Consider the following 15003-nt stretch of genomic DNA (forward strand, 5'->3'; position numbering starts at 1 on the left):
AGCAGTTCTGGTGCCTCCCCGCAGGGGAAGCCAAAATCAATCCATGGTATTTATTTATTCATTCATTTATTTATTTTGATGGTATTTGTTAAGCGCTTACCATGTGCCAGGCACTGTACTAAGCGCTGGGATAATGATGATGATTATGGTGTTTAAGTGCTTACTATGTACCAAGCCCCGGGCCCGGGGGGAGGATACAAGCTCGTTAGGTCGGCCACAGTGTCTGTCCCACATAAGGCTCACAGTCTTAATAATAATAATAATGATGGCATTTATTAAGGCTTACTATGCGCAAAGCACTGTTCTAAGCACTGGAGAGGTTACAAGGTGATCAGGTTGTCCCCCGGGGGGCTCACAGTCTTAATCCCCATTTGACAGATGCAGTAACTGAGGCACAAAGAAGTGAAGTGACTTGCCCAAAGTCACACAGCTGACAATTGGCGGAGCTGGGATTTGAACCCACGACCCCTGACTCCAAAGCCCGGCCTCTTTCCATTCCCATTCCCATTAATCCCCATTCTACAGATGAGGGAGCTGAAGTCCAGAGGGTCACACAGGAGATAAGTGGCGGAGCTGGGATTTGAACGCATGACCTCTGACTCCAAAGCCCGGCCTCTTTCCATTCCCATTCCCATTAATCCCCATTCTACAGATGAGGGAGCCGAAGTCCAGAGGGTCACACAGCAGACAGGTGGCGGAGCTGGGATTTGAACCCATGACCTCTGACTCCAAAGCCCGGGCTCTTTCCATTCCCATTCCCATTAATCCCCATTCTACAGATGAGGGAGCCGAAGTCCAGAGGGTCACACAGCAGACAGGTGGCGGAGCTGGGATTTGAACCCATGACCTCTGACTCCAAAGCCCGGGCTCTTTCCATTCCCATTCCCATTAATCCCCATTCTACAGATGAGGGAGCTGACGTCCAGAGGGTCACACAGCAGATAAGTGGCGGAGCTGGGATTTGAACGCATGACCTCTGACTCCAAAGCCCGGCCTCTTTCCATTCCCATTCCCATTAATCCCCATTCTACAGATGAGGGAGCCGAAGTCCAGAGGGTCACACAGCAGACAGGTGGCGGAGCTGGGATTTGAACCCATGACCTCTGACTCCAAAGCCCGGGCTCTTTCCATTCCCATTCCCATTAATCCCCATTCTACAGATGAGGGAGCCGAAGTCCAGAGGGTTACACAGCAGACAGGTGGCGGAGCTGGGATTTGAACCCATGACCTCTGACTCCAAAGCCCGGGCTCTTTCCATTCCCATTCATCCCCATTCTACATATGACTGTAAGCCTACTGCTGGGTAGGGACCGTCTCTATATGTTGCCAATTTGTACTTCCCAAGCGCTTAGCACAGTGCTCTGCACACAGTAAGCGCTCAATAAATACGATTGATGATGATGATACGAGGGAGCCGAAGTCCGGAGGGTCACACAGCGGACAAGTGGCGGAGGGCGCCCGGATGGCCCCTCCCGCGGGGCCCGGCCTCCCCTCATAACTCGTTATAGAGGGGCCGGCAGCGGGGACTCAGTTTCTCCTCCAGCACCGCGTCCGGGGCGCACACCCAGGGGTCCTGGGTCTCCCACTGCCACTTGAGCAGGCGAGCCGTCAGCAGGCGCAGGGCCTCGGCGTAGGCGGGGTCGGCCGCCACGTTCCTCCTCTCCTCGGGGTCCCGGCCCAGGTCGAAGAGCTCCCAGCGCTCCCGGTAGTAGTAGCCCCGCAGGTCTTTGTACCAGCCCGTGGCCTGGCCGGCCCGGGTCCGCCGCAGCAGGTCCTGGAAGGTGGGGGACACGTAGAAGTCCTGGTCGATGGGGAAGGGCATCTTGAAGTTGAGGTTGTGGACGAGGCGGAGCCGGCGGTGGAGGACGGAACGCATCGGGTAGTACATGGCTACCTCGTGGTGGCTCTGGCTAGCGAACACCGTGTCCCAGGGCGGCTCGGCCTCCAGCGCGGGCAGCAGCGAGCGGCCCGTGAGGTGGACCGGCTCGGAGCCGAAGATGCTGTAGCTGGGATAGGGGACGGAGAACCAGTCCAGGATGGTGGGCGTCAGGTCTGCAGAGACACAGCACAAGCCGGCGGCTGGCTCGGGTCATTCGTTCGATCGTATTTATTGAGCGCTTACTGTGGGCAGTGCGCAGTGTGCAGTCTTTTAGACTGTGAGCCTGCTCTTGTAGACTGTGAGCCCACTGTTGGGTAGGGACTGTCTCTACATGTTGCCAACTTGGACTTCCCAAGTGCTTAGTCCAGTGCTCTGCACACAGTAAGCGCTCAATAAATACGATTGATGATGATGATGCAGAGCACTGCACTGCCTGGGAAGTCCAAGTCGGTAACATCTAGAGACGGTCCCTACCCGACAATGGGCTCACAGTCTAGAAGGGGGGAGACGGACGACAAAAGGCTGTCCATCCCCTCGCCCCCTCCTACCTCACCTCTCTTCTGTCCTTCTCCAGCCCAGCCCGCACCCTCCGCTCCTCCACCGCTGATCTTCTCACTGTACCTCGTTCTCGCCTGTCCCGCCATCGACCCCCGGCCCACGTCATCCCCCGGGCCTGGAACGCCCTCCCTCTGCCCATCCGCCAAGCTCGCTCTCTTCCTCCCTTCAAGGCCCTGCTGAGAGCTCACCTCCTCCAGGAGGCCTTCCCAGACTGAGCCCCTTCTTTCCTCTCCCCCTCGTCCCCCTCTCCATCCCCCCGTCTTACCTCCTTCCCTTCCCCACAGCACCTGTATATATGTATATATGTTTGTACATACTTTTTTACTCTATTTATTTATTTATTTTATTTGTACATATCTATTCTATTTATTTTATTTTGTTAGTATGTTTGGTTTTGTTCTCTGTCTCCCCCTTTTAGACTGTGAGCCCACTGTTGGGTAGGGACTGTCTCCATATGTTGCTAATTTGTACTTCCCAAGCGCTTAGTACAGTGCTCTGCACATAGTAAGCACTCAATAAATACGATTGATGATGATGATGACAAAACAAAACATGGGGACGGGTGGCAAAGTCGTCAGAACAAATAGAATTAAAGCTAGATGCACGTCGTTAACCAAATAAATAGAATAGTAAATATGTACAAGGAATCTCCTTTCCATCCATGCCTCCATCCCCGCTTCTAGACTGCGAGCCCACTGTTGGGTAGGGACCGTCTCTATATGTTGCCAACTTGGACTTCCCAAGCGCTTAGTACAGTGCTCCGCACACAGTAAGCGCTCAATAAATACGATTGATTGATTGATTGCCTCTGCCTCCGGGCGGGGCGGAAGTCTGTCTCCATCCCATCCGATCCGTAATAATGGGCCTCGGTTCCCTCTTCTTTCAGATGGGGATTAAGACCGTGAGCCCCACGTGGGACGGGGACCGTGTTCGACCCGATTATCTTGTATCTACCTCAGCGCTTAGAACAGTGTCTGGCACATAGTAAGGGCATAAAAAATACCGTTATTATTAAATGTGCTATTTATTAAGTGCATCCTACGGGTCGAGCACTGTACTAGTGCTTGCAGGGGAAGCAGCGTGGCTCAGTGGAAAGAGCGCGGGCTTTGGAGTCAGAGGTCATGGGTTCAAATTCCGGCTCCGCCAATTGTCAGCTGTGTGACTCTGGGCAAGTCACTTAACTCCTCTGGGCCTCAGTTCCCTCATCTATAAAATGGGGATTAAGACTGTGAGCCCCCCTGGGACAACCTGATCACCTTGTAACCTCCCCAGCGCTTAGAACAGTGCTTTGCACATAGTAAGTGCTTAATAAATGCCATTATTATTATTATTATTATTACTAAGTGCTGGGGTAGATAGGAGCTAATCATGTCCCACATGGGGAAGCAGTGTGGCTCAGTGGAAAGAGCACGGCTTAGGAGTCAGAGTTCATGGGTTCGAATCCCAGCTCCGCCAATTGTCAGCTGTGTGACTTTGGGCAAGTCACTAAACTTCTCTGTGCCTCAGTTACCTCATCTGTATAATGGGGATTAAGACTGTGAGGCCCCCAAGGGACAACCTGATCACCTTGTAACCTCCCCAGTGCCTTAGAACAGTGCTTTGCACATAGTAAGCGCTTAATAAATGCCATCATCATTATTATTATTATGGGGCTCACAGACTAATACGAAGGAGAACGGGTGTTGAATCTCCATTTTGCACATGAGGGAACTGAGGCACGGAGAAGTGAAGGGACTTGCCCAAGGTCAACACAGCAGACAATAATAATGGCATTACTAAGCGCTTACTATGTGCAAAGCGCTAAGACAAGCGGCAGAGTCAGGATTAGAAACCAGGTCTTCTGACTTCTAGGGCCGGGCGCTTTCCACTCCGCTTCCCAATAAACAGTACTTATCGACCGCTTACTATGTGTATTAAGCATCCTGTCTTTAAGCAGCGTGGCTCAGTGGCAAAGAGCCCGGGCTTTGGAGTCAGAGGTCATGGGTTCAAATCCCAGCTCTGCCACTTGTCAGCTGTGTGACTTTGGGCAAGTCACTTAACTTCTCTGTGCCTCAGTTCCCTCATCTGTAAAATGGGGATGAAGACTGTGAGCCCCACGTGGACAACCTCATCAACTTGTATCCCCCCAGCGCTTAGAACAGTGCTTTGCACATAGTAAGCGCTTAATAAATGCCATCATTATTATTATTATTATTGTTATTATTATTATTTAAGGAGTGGCATCTTGACTGTCTCCAGATACCCTGGCGGGACACTCCTCCTGAGGCTAACCCGCCTCCCTCCCACTGCAGTTAGGACCCGTCACCTTTAGTCCCGTGCCAGGGGTACCATCTGGGCAGACCCGAGTTGGAGACTGTGAGCCAGCTGTGGGCAGGAATGCGTCTATCTGCTGTTCTATTGCACTCTCCCAAGCGCTCAGTTCAGTGCTTTGCACACAGTAAGCCTCCTCGTCCCCCTCTCCATCCCCCCGTCTTGCCTCCTTCCCTTCCCCACAGCACCTGTATATATGTTTGTACATATTTATTACTCTATTTATTTTACTTGTACATATCTATTTTATTTTGTTAATATGTTTGGCTTTGTTCTCTGTCTCCCCCTTCTAGACCGTGAGCCCACTGTTGGGTAGGGACTGTCTCTATATGTTGCCAACTTGTACGTCCCAAGCGCTCAGTACAGTGCTCCGCACACAGTAAGCGCTCAATATGATTGATTGATTAAGCGCTCAATAGATACGATTTAATGAAAGGATGAATTCCCAAAGGGGCTGGGAGGTCCAGGAGGGGGGTGTAACAACCCAGACCGTTTCCTTCTCCGGACCTCATCGCCCCCCCTCCCCGCGCCTATGGACGGACGGATGGAGACAAGCGCTCAGTACAGTGCTCTGCACACAGTAGGCGCTCAATAAATACGATTGAATGAACGAACTCACCCAAGAGGCTGACGTAGGCCCGGCTGACCTGGCCCCAGCGGGCCGGGTGTTCGGGGGAGGACACCAGCAGGGGCTCAGCCGTGCCCGGCCCGTACAGGTTGGTGCGGCCGCTGGGGAAGGGGATGCCGTTGTCCGAGGAGAAGATGACCAGGGTGTCGTTCAGGACACCGGCTTCCCGCAGCTCCTCCAGGACCAGCCCGATCCCTGGAGTGGATGGAAGCTCCGACTGGGGGGCGGGGGAGAGTTAACCGCCCCCCGCCCAGGAAATCCACACCAAGCAGGACTTCAGTGGCGGAGGCGGGGGACCAAGCTCGTTGTGGTAGGGGATGCGTCCGTTTATTCTTCTATTGTCATTCATTCAATCGTATTTATTGAGCGCTTACTGTGCGCGGAGCACTGGACTAAGCGCTTGGGAAGTCCAAGTTGGCAACATCTAGAGACGGTCCCTACCCAGCGGCGGGCTCACAGTCTAGAAGGGGACGGGGCTCTGCATGCAGTAATAATGATGGCATTTGTTAAGCGCTTACTATGTTCAAAGCACTGTTCTAAGCGCTGGGGGGGGATACGAGGTGATCAAGTTGCCCCACGTGGGGCTCACACTCTTAATCCCCATTTTACAGATGAGGTCACTGGGGCTCAGAGAAGTTAAGTGACTTGCCCAAGATCATCATCATCATCAATCGTATTTATTGAGCGCTTACTATGTGCAGAGCACTGTACTAAGCGCTTGGGAAGTACAAATTGGCAACATATAGAGACAGTCCCTACCCAACAGTGGGCTCCCAGTCTAAAAGGGGGAGACAGAGAACAAAACCAAACATACTAACAAAATAAAATAAATAGAATAGATATGTACAAGTAAAATAAATAAATAAATAGATCACACAGCAGGCATGTGGCGGTGACTCCAAAGCCCGGGCTCTTTCCGCTGAGCCACGCTGCTTCTCTAAGTAAGCGCTCAATAAATGCGACAGTGAATGATTGAATGGAAGGGCCCAGGGGCATCCAGGACCACTCCCCCAACCCCTTCCCCGAGCTGCCCCGGGACCCCCTACCTTGGTCCATGCGTCCGATTGTGGTGTACTGGGCGGCCAGGTCGGCCCGGGCGGCCGGGGTGTCCGGGACAAAGAAGGGAACCTGGAGGAGGTGGGAGAGCGGGAGGCATCACCCCGGTCGGGGTCCCCTCCCACTCCGGTCGGGGTCCCCTCCCACTCCGGACGGCGTTCCCGCCCCCCGGCCCCGGGGGACCGCCCGACCCACCTGCACCTCCTCCGGGGCGTAGATCTGGGGGGTCCAGTCGGGGATGAGGCCCATGCCCTGCTCCCCGTTACCGAACTTCTCGCAGAAGGCGCCGAACTGGGGCTGGGAGTGGCCGCAGCGGTGGGGATCGTGGAAGGCCACGTACAGGAAGAAGGGCCTGGGCCAACAGTCATTCGTTCAATCGTATTTACTGAGCGCTTAAAGTGTGCAGAGCACTGGACTAAGCGCTTGCGAAGTCGATCGGTCAGTCAATTAATCAAGCAGTGATACTGACGGAGAACTTACCGTGCGCACAGCACTGGACTGAGCGCTTGGGAGAGGGCAAGACAACAGAGTCGGTAGACACGATTCCCCCCTCTAATAATAATAACGGCATTTTTTAAGCGCTTACTAAGTGCCAAGCACTGTTCTAAGCTCCGGGGGTAGGTACAAGGTGATCAGGTTGTCCCACGTGGGGCTCCCGGTCTTAATCTGTGGCTCAGTGGAAAGAGCCCAGGCTTTGGAGTCAGAGGTCCCGGATTCAAATCACGGCTCCGCCAATTGTCAGCTGGGTGACTTTGGGCAGGTCACTTAACTTCTCTGGGCCTCAGTTCCCTCATCTGGAAAATGGGGATTAAGACTGTGAGCTCCACATAGGACAACCTGATCACCTTGTATTCCCCCGGCGCTTAGACCAGTGCTTTGCACATAGTAAGCGCTTAACAAATACCATCATTATTATTATTATTAATCCCTATTTTCCAGACGAGGTAACTGAGGCGCAGAGAAGTTAAGTGACTCGCCCAAGGTCACACAGCAGACAAGTGGCGGGGCCGGGATTAGAACCCAAGTCTTCTGACTCCCAAACCTGGGATCTTGCCACCAGGCCGTGCTCTAGACTGTCAGCTCGTTATCAGCCAAGAACACGCCTGCTAATTCTATTGTATCGGACTCTCCCAAGCGCTTAGTGCAGTGCCCTCAATCAATCAATCAATCAATCGTATTTACTGAGCACTTACTGTGTGCAGAGCACTGTACTCAGCGCTTGGGAAGTCCAACAAAATGAAACATATTAAAATAAAATAATTAGAATAAATATGTACAAATAAAATAAATCGAGCAATCAATTCAAATCAAATCAAAATCAAATCAAAAAATAATTAGAATAAATATGTACAAATAAAATAAATCGAGTAATCAATACGTACAAACATATCTACAGATAAGGCGCTTGGGAAGTCCAACATAAACATATTAACAAAATAAAATTAGAATAAATATGTACAAATAAAGTAAATCGAGTAATCAACACGTACAAACATATCTACAGATAAGGCGCTTGGGAAGTCCAACAAAATGAAACATATTAGCAAAATAAAATTAGAATAAATATGTACAAATAAAATAAAGCGAGTAATCAATACGTACAAACGTATCTACAGATAAGGCGCTTGGGAAGTCCAACAAAATGAAGCATATTAGCAAAATAAAATTAGAATAAATATGTACAAATAAAATAAATCGAGTAATCAATATGTACAAACATATCTACAGATAAGGGAGTGCTCAATAACTGCTATTGATGGATGGGTTGATCCCTGCCCACCATGAAGTGACAGTCTAGAGAATACTGGGGTGTGCCCGGCCCCCTCCCCGGCTTTCTCCCGGCCCCGGCTCTCCCGGCCCCCAAATTCCCGGTCCCCAAATTCCCGGTCCGGGAGCTGCCCGGGGTGCGGGGGAGTTAACTCCTCAGAGCCCGGAGGGCGAGGGGCTGTGGCGGGGGGCGGCCTCCCACCTCTCATCCTGGCTCTGGAGGAACTTGCGGACCAGCAGTTTGATGCGGGTGATGTTCCTTCCCACCTGGAGGACGGAGTTGTTCTCCTCCGTGTACGCGAAGTCGAACGGGAACACGGGCTCCGGCCCCACGTGCTTCTTGCCCACGATGCCTGGGGGAAGGGCCCGGGGGCCGAGAGCGGTGGGTGAATCAATCAATCAATCAGTCGATCGTATTTATTGAGCGCTTACTGTGTGCAGAGCACTGGACTAAGTAAGCGCTTGGGAAGTCCAAGTTGGCAACATATAGAGACAGTCCCTACCCAACAGTGGGCTCACAGTCTAAAAGGGGGAGACGGAGAACAAAACCAAACATACTAACAAAATAAAATAAATAGGATATGTACAAGTAAAATAGAGTAATAAATACGTACAAACATATATACAGGTGCTGTGGGGAAGGGAAGGAGGTAAGATGGGGGGGATGGAGAGGGGGACGAGGGGGAGAGGAAGGAAGGGGACCCCCCAGTAGGGTGGCAGATCCCAGTGGGAGAAGGGGCTGGGGCGGGGGGCGGGTGTGTGTCGGGGGGAAGCTGCCCTCTCTGCTTCCCCTCGGCTGGGTCAATCAATCAACCGTATTTATTGAGCGCTTATTGTGTGCAGAGACTGTGCTAAGCGCTTGGGAGAGGACAATATAACAGCGTTGGTAGAGATGTCCCCTGCCCATAAGGAGCTGGGGGGGAAACAGATATTAATATAAATAAATTACGGATATGGACCCAAGTTCTGTGGGGCTGAGGGAGGGGGGAATAAAGGGGGTAAAGGGGACTCGGAAGGGAGCGGTAGAAAAGGAAATAATAATAATAATAATGATGATGATGGCATTTGTTAAGCGTTTACTATGTGCAAAGCACTATTCTAAGCGCTGGGGGGGATACAAGGTGATCAGGTTGTCCCACGTGGGGCTCAGTCATCATCCCCATTTTACAGGTGAGGTAACTGAGGCTCCAAGAAGTGAAGTGACTTGCCCAAGGTCACACAGCAGACGTGGCGGAGCCGGAATTCGAACCCGTGACCTCTAACTCCAAAGCCCGGGCTCTTTCCACTGAGCCACGCTGCTTCTGCTAAATAAGGGCTTAGTCAGGGAAGTACCCAGGGAAATGTTCTCCCCCAGCTATTCATTCATTCATTCAATCATATTTATTGAGCGCTTACTGTGTGCACAGCACCGTACTAAGCGCGTGGGAAGTCCAAGTCGGCAACATATAGAGACGGTCCCTGCCCGACAGCGGGCTCACAGTCTAGAAGGGGGAGACAGACAACAAAACGAAACATATTAACAAAATAAAATAAATAGAATAGTAAATATGTCCAAGTAAAATAGAGTAATAAATCTGTCCAAACATATACACAGGTGCTGTGGGGAGGGGAAGGAGGTATATATATGTATATACATATATGTATATATGTTTGTACGTATTTATTACTCTATTTATTTTACTTGTACATATTTATTCTATTTATTTTATTTTGTTAATATGTTTTGTTTTGTTGTCTGTCTCCCCCTTCTAGACCGTGAGCCCGCTGTTGGGTAGGGACCGTCTCTAGATGTTGCCAACTTGGACTTCCCAAGCGCTTAGTCCAGTGCTCTGCACACAGTCAGCGCTCAATAAATACGATTGAATGAAAGTAAGGCAGGGGGTGGGGAGGGGGAGAGAAAGGAGACAGTCTGGGAAGGCCTCCTGGAGGAGGTGAGCTCTCAGTAGGGCATTGAAGGGCATTAAGAGAAGCAGCGTGGCTCAGTGGAGAAGAGCCCGGGCTTTGGAGTCAGAGGTCATGGGTTCAAACCCCAGCTCCGCCAATTGTCAGCTGTGTGACTTTGGGCAAGTCACTTCACTTCTCTGGGCCTCAGTTACCTCATCTGTAAAATGGGGATTGAGACTGTGAGCCCCCCGTGGGACAACCTGATCACCTTGTAACCTCCCCAGCGCTTAGAACAGTGCTTTGCACATAGTAAGCGCTTAACAAATGCCATCATTATTGAAGGGAACTAGGGGTTGGAAGGGAGAACCAATGGGCGGTGGGCGGTTGAGCCGAGCCCTGCATTGCTGTGTGACTTCAGGCCAGGCGCTTAACCTCTCTGGGCCTCGGGTTTCCCTTGCCGTGCCGAGCCCCGCGTTGGCCGGAAGCGACGGAGGGTGGGGCGGGAGGAGGGGGAAGGGGTCTTCCCGGAATTCCTCACCGGTGCGGACTTGGGCCTGGCTGAGCAGCAGAGGAAGACTCCGCACCTTGTCGAAGGAGCTGAAGTGGTGGACGTCCTGGTGTAGCCCAAACATCCCGTTCTGGTGCTGCCACGGGACCACGGGGGTCAGACGGAGGGGGGGCTGGGCTCCCCATCGGACCCCCCTCCTCCCAACCCAATCTTCCCACCAGCCTTTGATTTTTAACGGTATTAACTTGGATCTACCCCAGCGCTTAGAACAGAGCTTAGCACGTAGTAAGCGCTTTACGGGTACCATAATTATTATTGGTTAAGCACTTACTATGTGCCAGGTACTGTACCAAACACTGGAGTAGACAACAGTTGTGGCTGTTGATAAGCACGCAGCGTGGCTCAGTGGAAAGAGCGCTGGCTTGGGAGTCAGAGGTCATGGGTTCGAATCCCAGCTCCACCACCTGTCAGCTGTGTGACCTTGGGTAAGCCACTTAACTTCTCTGGGCCTCAGTGACCTCATCTGTAAAATGGGGATGAAGACTGTGAGCCCCCCTTGGGACAACCTGATCACCTTGTAACCTCCCCCAGCGCTTAGAACAGTGCTTTGCACATAGTAAGCGCTTAACAAATACCACTATTATTATTATTATGTGTCAGGCACCGTACTAAGCACTGGGGTGGATACAAGCAAATCGGCTTGGACAGAGTCCCTGTCCCACCATGGGGCTCGGTTTTCATCCCCATTTTACAGATGAGGTCACTGAGGCCCAGAGAAGAAGAACAATAGTAATAATTATGGTACTTGTTAAGCGCTATGTGCCACTGTTATAAGTACTGGGATAGTACTCCTCCTCTCCCCCTCCTCCCTCTCCCCATCCCCCCTGCCTTACCTCCTTCCCCTCCCCACAGCACCTGTATATATGTATATATGTTTGGACATATTTATTACTCTATTTTATTTGTACACATTTATTCTATTTATTTTATTTTGTTAATATGTTTTGTTTTGTTCCCTGTCTCCCCCTTCTAGACTGTGAGCCCACTGTTGGGTAGGGACCGTCTCTAGATGTTGCCAATTTGTACTTCAATCAATCAATCAATCGTATTTATTGAGCGCTCACTGTGTGCAGAGCACTGTACTAAGCGCTTGGGAAGTCCAAGTTGGCAACATATAGAGATGGTCCCTACCCAACAGCGGGCTCACGGTCTAAAAGGGGGACACAGAGAACAAAACCAAACATACTAACAAAATAAAATAAATAGAATAGATATGTGAGCCCACTGTTGGGTAGGGACTGTCTCTATATGTTGCCAATTTGTACTTCCCAAGCGCTTAGTACAGTGCTCTGCCCACAGTAAGCTCTCAATAAATACGATTGATGATGATGATGATGATGTACAAGTAAAATAAATAGAGTAATATGTACAAGCATATATACATATATACAGGTGCTGTGGGGAAGGGAAGGAGGTCCCAAGCGCTTAGTCCAGTGCTCTGCACACAGAAAGCGCTCAATAAATACGATTGAATGAATGAATGATAGATACAAGGTAATCAGGCTGGACGCAGTCCTTATCGCACATGGGGCTCCCGGTCTTAAACCCCATTTTCCAGGTGAGGGAACGGAGGCCCAGAGAGGCGAAGCAACTTGCCCAAGGTCACCCAGCAGACGAGTGACAGAGCCGAGATTCACCAGGCCCTGCTGCTTTTCCACCTCCCTTTTCATTCATTCATTCCATCGTGTTTCTTGAGCGCTGACTGTGTGCAGAGCACTGTACTGAGCGCGTGTGGGGGCAGGGCTGACCTGGGGCAGCCCCGTGAGGAGGCTGGCTCGGCTCGGGGAGCAGCTGCTGACGGACGTGAAGGCGTGGCGGAACAGCAGGCTGCGGCGGGCCAGGGCGTCCAAGTGGGGTGTCGCGATCGCACTGTTGTTGTAGGCGCCGCTCTCAAAGCCGCCGTCGTCCGCTGGGGCCGGGACGAGGAGGAAGGCGAGGAGGTGGAGGAAGAGGAAGATGGAAGAGAGAGAGAGAGAGCGCTGCAGCCGGGCTCCAGGGCCGGGCACTGGCAACCACACTTGGTCCCGGGTGACCATGGCTCTTTCCGGGCAGTCCGCACTCGGGGCTGCCCTGCCAGGGCTTTGGGGGGACCCTCACCCGGAGGATAATAATAATAATAATAATAATAATAATAATAATGTTGGTATTTGTTAAGCGCTTACTACGTGCAAAGCACTGTTCTAAGTGCTGGGGTAGATACAAGGTAATCAGGTTGTCCCACGAGTGGCTCACAGTCTTCATCGCTGGGGTAGATACAAGGTAATCAGGTTGTCCCACGAGGGGCTCACAGTCTTCATCCCCATTATCCAGATGAGGGAACTGAGGCCCACGGAAGCGAAGTGACTGCCAGTAAGCGCTCAATAAATTCGATTGATTGATTGATTGATTGCCCAAAGTCACCCAGCTGACAAGTGGCGGAGCCGGGATTTGAACCCATGACCTCTGACTCCAAAGCCCGGGCTCTTTCCACTGAGCCACGCTGCTTCTCCCCGTTCTCCCTCCTACTTGGACTGTGAGCCCCGCGTGGGACCTGATGATCGTGGATCTACCCCAGCGCTTAGTACGGTGCTTGGCACATAGCGCTTAACAAATAACACAATGAGGACTCGAAGCCGATGAGGACTACAGGAGCAGCATGGCACAGTGGACAGAGCTTGGGCCTGGGGACACTGTACTAAGCGCTCGGTAGATGAGGAGGCTGGGTTGGGCTCGGCGCTTAGAACAGTGCTTGGCACATAGTAAACGCTTAGCAAATACCATCACCATTATTATTATTAGGGGGCCTGTAGGGCTGAGTTCCTGACAACATCCATATAAATAAATAAAACTGTTATAACAATGAATTGTTATAGCATCCTCTCCCAAGGCTTAGTACAGTGCTTTGCACCCAGTAAGCGCTCAATAAATACGATTAATAATAATAACAATTGCAAAGTCAGCGTGGCTTAGGGGAAAGAGCCCGGGTTTGGGAGTCTGAGGACGTGGGTTCTAATCCCGCCTCCGCCTCATCTGCTGTGTGGCCTTGGGCAAGCCACTGCCCTGTGCTTCAGTCCCCTCATCTGTCAAATGGGGATGAAGACTGTGAGCCCCACAGGGGACAACCTGACCACCCTGTATCTCCCCCAGCGCTTAGAACAGTGCTTGGCACATAGTAGGCGCTTAACAAATACCATGATTAGGATTCTGACTGTGTCGTTGGAATGTCAGGCCAGTGCCCCCCGCGTGAGTCGGGTGACGAGTGCTACCTTATGTAATAATAATAATATTTATAAAGCGCTTACTATGTGCAAAGCACTGTTCTAAGCGCTGCGGGGGGGGATACGGGGCGATCACGTTGTCCCACGGGGGGCTCACAATCTTAATCCCCATTTTCCAGATGAGGTAACTGAGGCCCGGAGAAGTGAAGTGACTGGCCCAAAGTCACCCAGCTGACAACTGGCGGAGCCGGGATTTGAACCCCTGACCTCTGACTCCAAAGCACGGGCTCCTTCCACTGAGCCACGCTGCTTAATAATAATAATGATGGCGTTTTATTAAGCGCTGTACTAAGCGCTGGGGGAGGTTACAAGGTGATCAGGTTGTCCCATAATAATAATAATAATGGTCCCCCCATCTCTGCCCCTTTTATTTTGTTAGTATGTTTGGTTTTGTTCTCTGTGTCCCCCTTCTAGACTCTGAGCCCACTGTTGGGTAGGGACCGTCTCTATATATTGCCAACTTGGACTTCCCAAGCGCTTAGTACAGTGCTCTGCACACAGTAAGCGCTCAATAAATACGATTGATATATTATTAAGCGCTTACTATGTGCAAAGCACCGTTCTAAGCGCTGGGGAGGTTACAAGGTGATCAGGTTGTCCCCCGGGGGGCTCCCAGTCTCAATCCCCATTTTCCAGATGAGGTCACTGAGGCCCAGAGAAGTGAACTGACTTGCCCCAAGTCACCCAGCTGACAATTGGCAGAGCCGGGATTGGAACCCATGCCCTCTGACTCTTTCCCACTGAGCCACGCTGCTGCTTCCCTATCTCCCCCCGCGCTTCCCAAATGCCATCATTATTCTTTTAGACTGTGAGCCCACTGTTGGGTGGGGACTGTCTCTATATGTTGCCAACTTGGACTTCCCAAGCGCTTAGGACAGTGCTCTGCACACAGTAAGCGCTCAATAAATACGATTGATTGATTGATGGAGGGGGGGGGACCGGCGATGGGCCTGGGGTGACACTCACCGAGGATGAGCAACACGTTCCGCTTCGTGCCCCGGTGGCCCTGGCAGAGGCCCAGGGCGAGGAGCAGGGCCCAGCAGCCCAGACAGAGGCGATGCATGGCGGGGCACCAACTGAACGCCTCCGGCCCCAC

General features: G+C 51.6%; 1 protein-coding gene across 1 annotated transcript; it reads right to left on the reverse strand.

Moving 5' to 3' along the window:
• Window positions 1-1394: 1394 nt before the first annotated feature.
• On the reverse strand, window positions 1395-14970 carry SGSH (N-sulfoglucosamine sulfohydrolase). The gene is made up of 8 exons (XM_038742050.1): window positions 14874-14970; window positions 12399-12559; window positions 10621-10726; window positions 8401-8551; window positions 6627-6783; window positions 6422-6503; window positions 5367-5570; window positions 1395-2052 (listed from the first exon to the last, which is right to left on the reverse strand). The coding sequence occupies exons 1-8, from the start codon at window positions 14968-14970 to the stop codon at window positions 1493-1495; spliced, it is 1518 nt and encodes a 505-aa protein (XP_038597978.1). The 3' UTR covers window positions 1395-1492.
• Window positions 14971-15003: the final 33 nt, after the last annotated feature.

This window comes from Tachyglossus aculeatus, unplaced genomic scaffold (assembly GCF_015852505.1).
Source record: "Tachyglossus aculeatus isolate mTacAcu1 unplaced genomic scaffold, mTacAcu1.pri SUPER_34, whole genome shotgun sequence".
Lineage (NCBI taxonomy): Eukaryota > Metazoa > Chordata > Mammalia > Monotremata > Tachyglossidae > Tachyglossus > Tachyglossus aculeatus.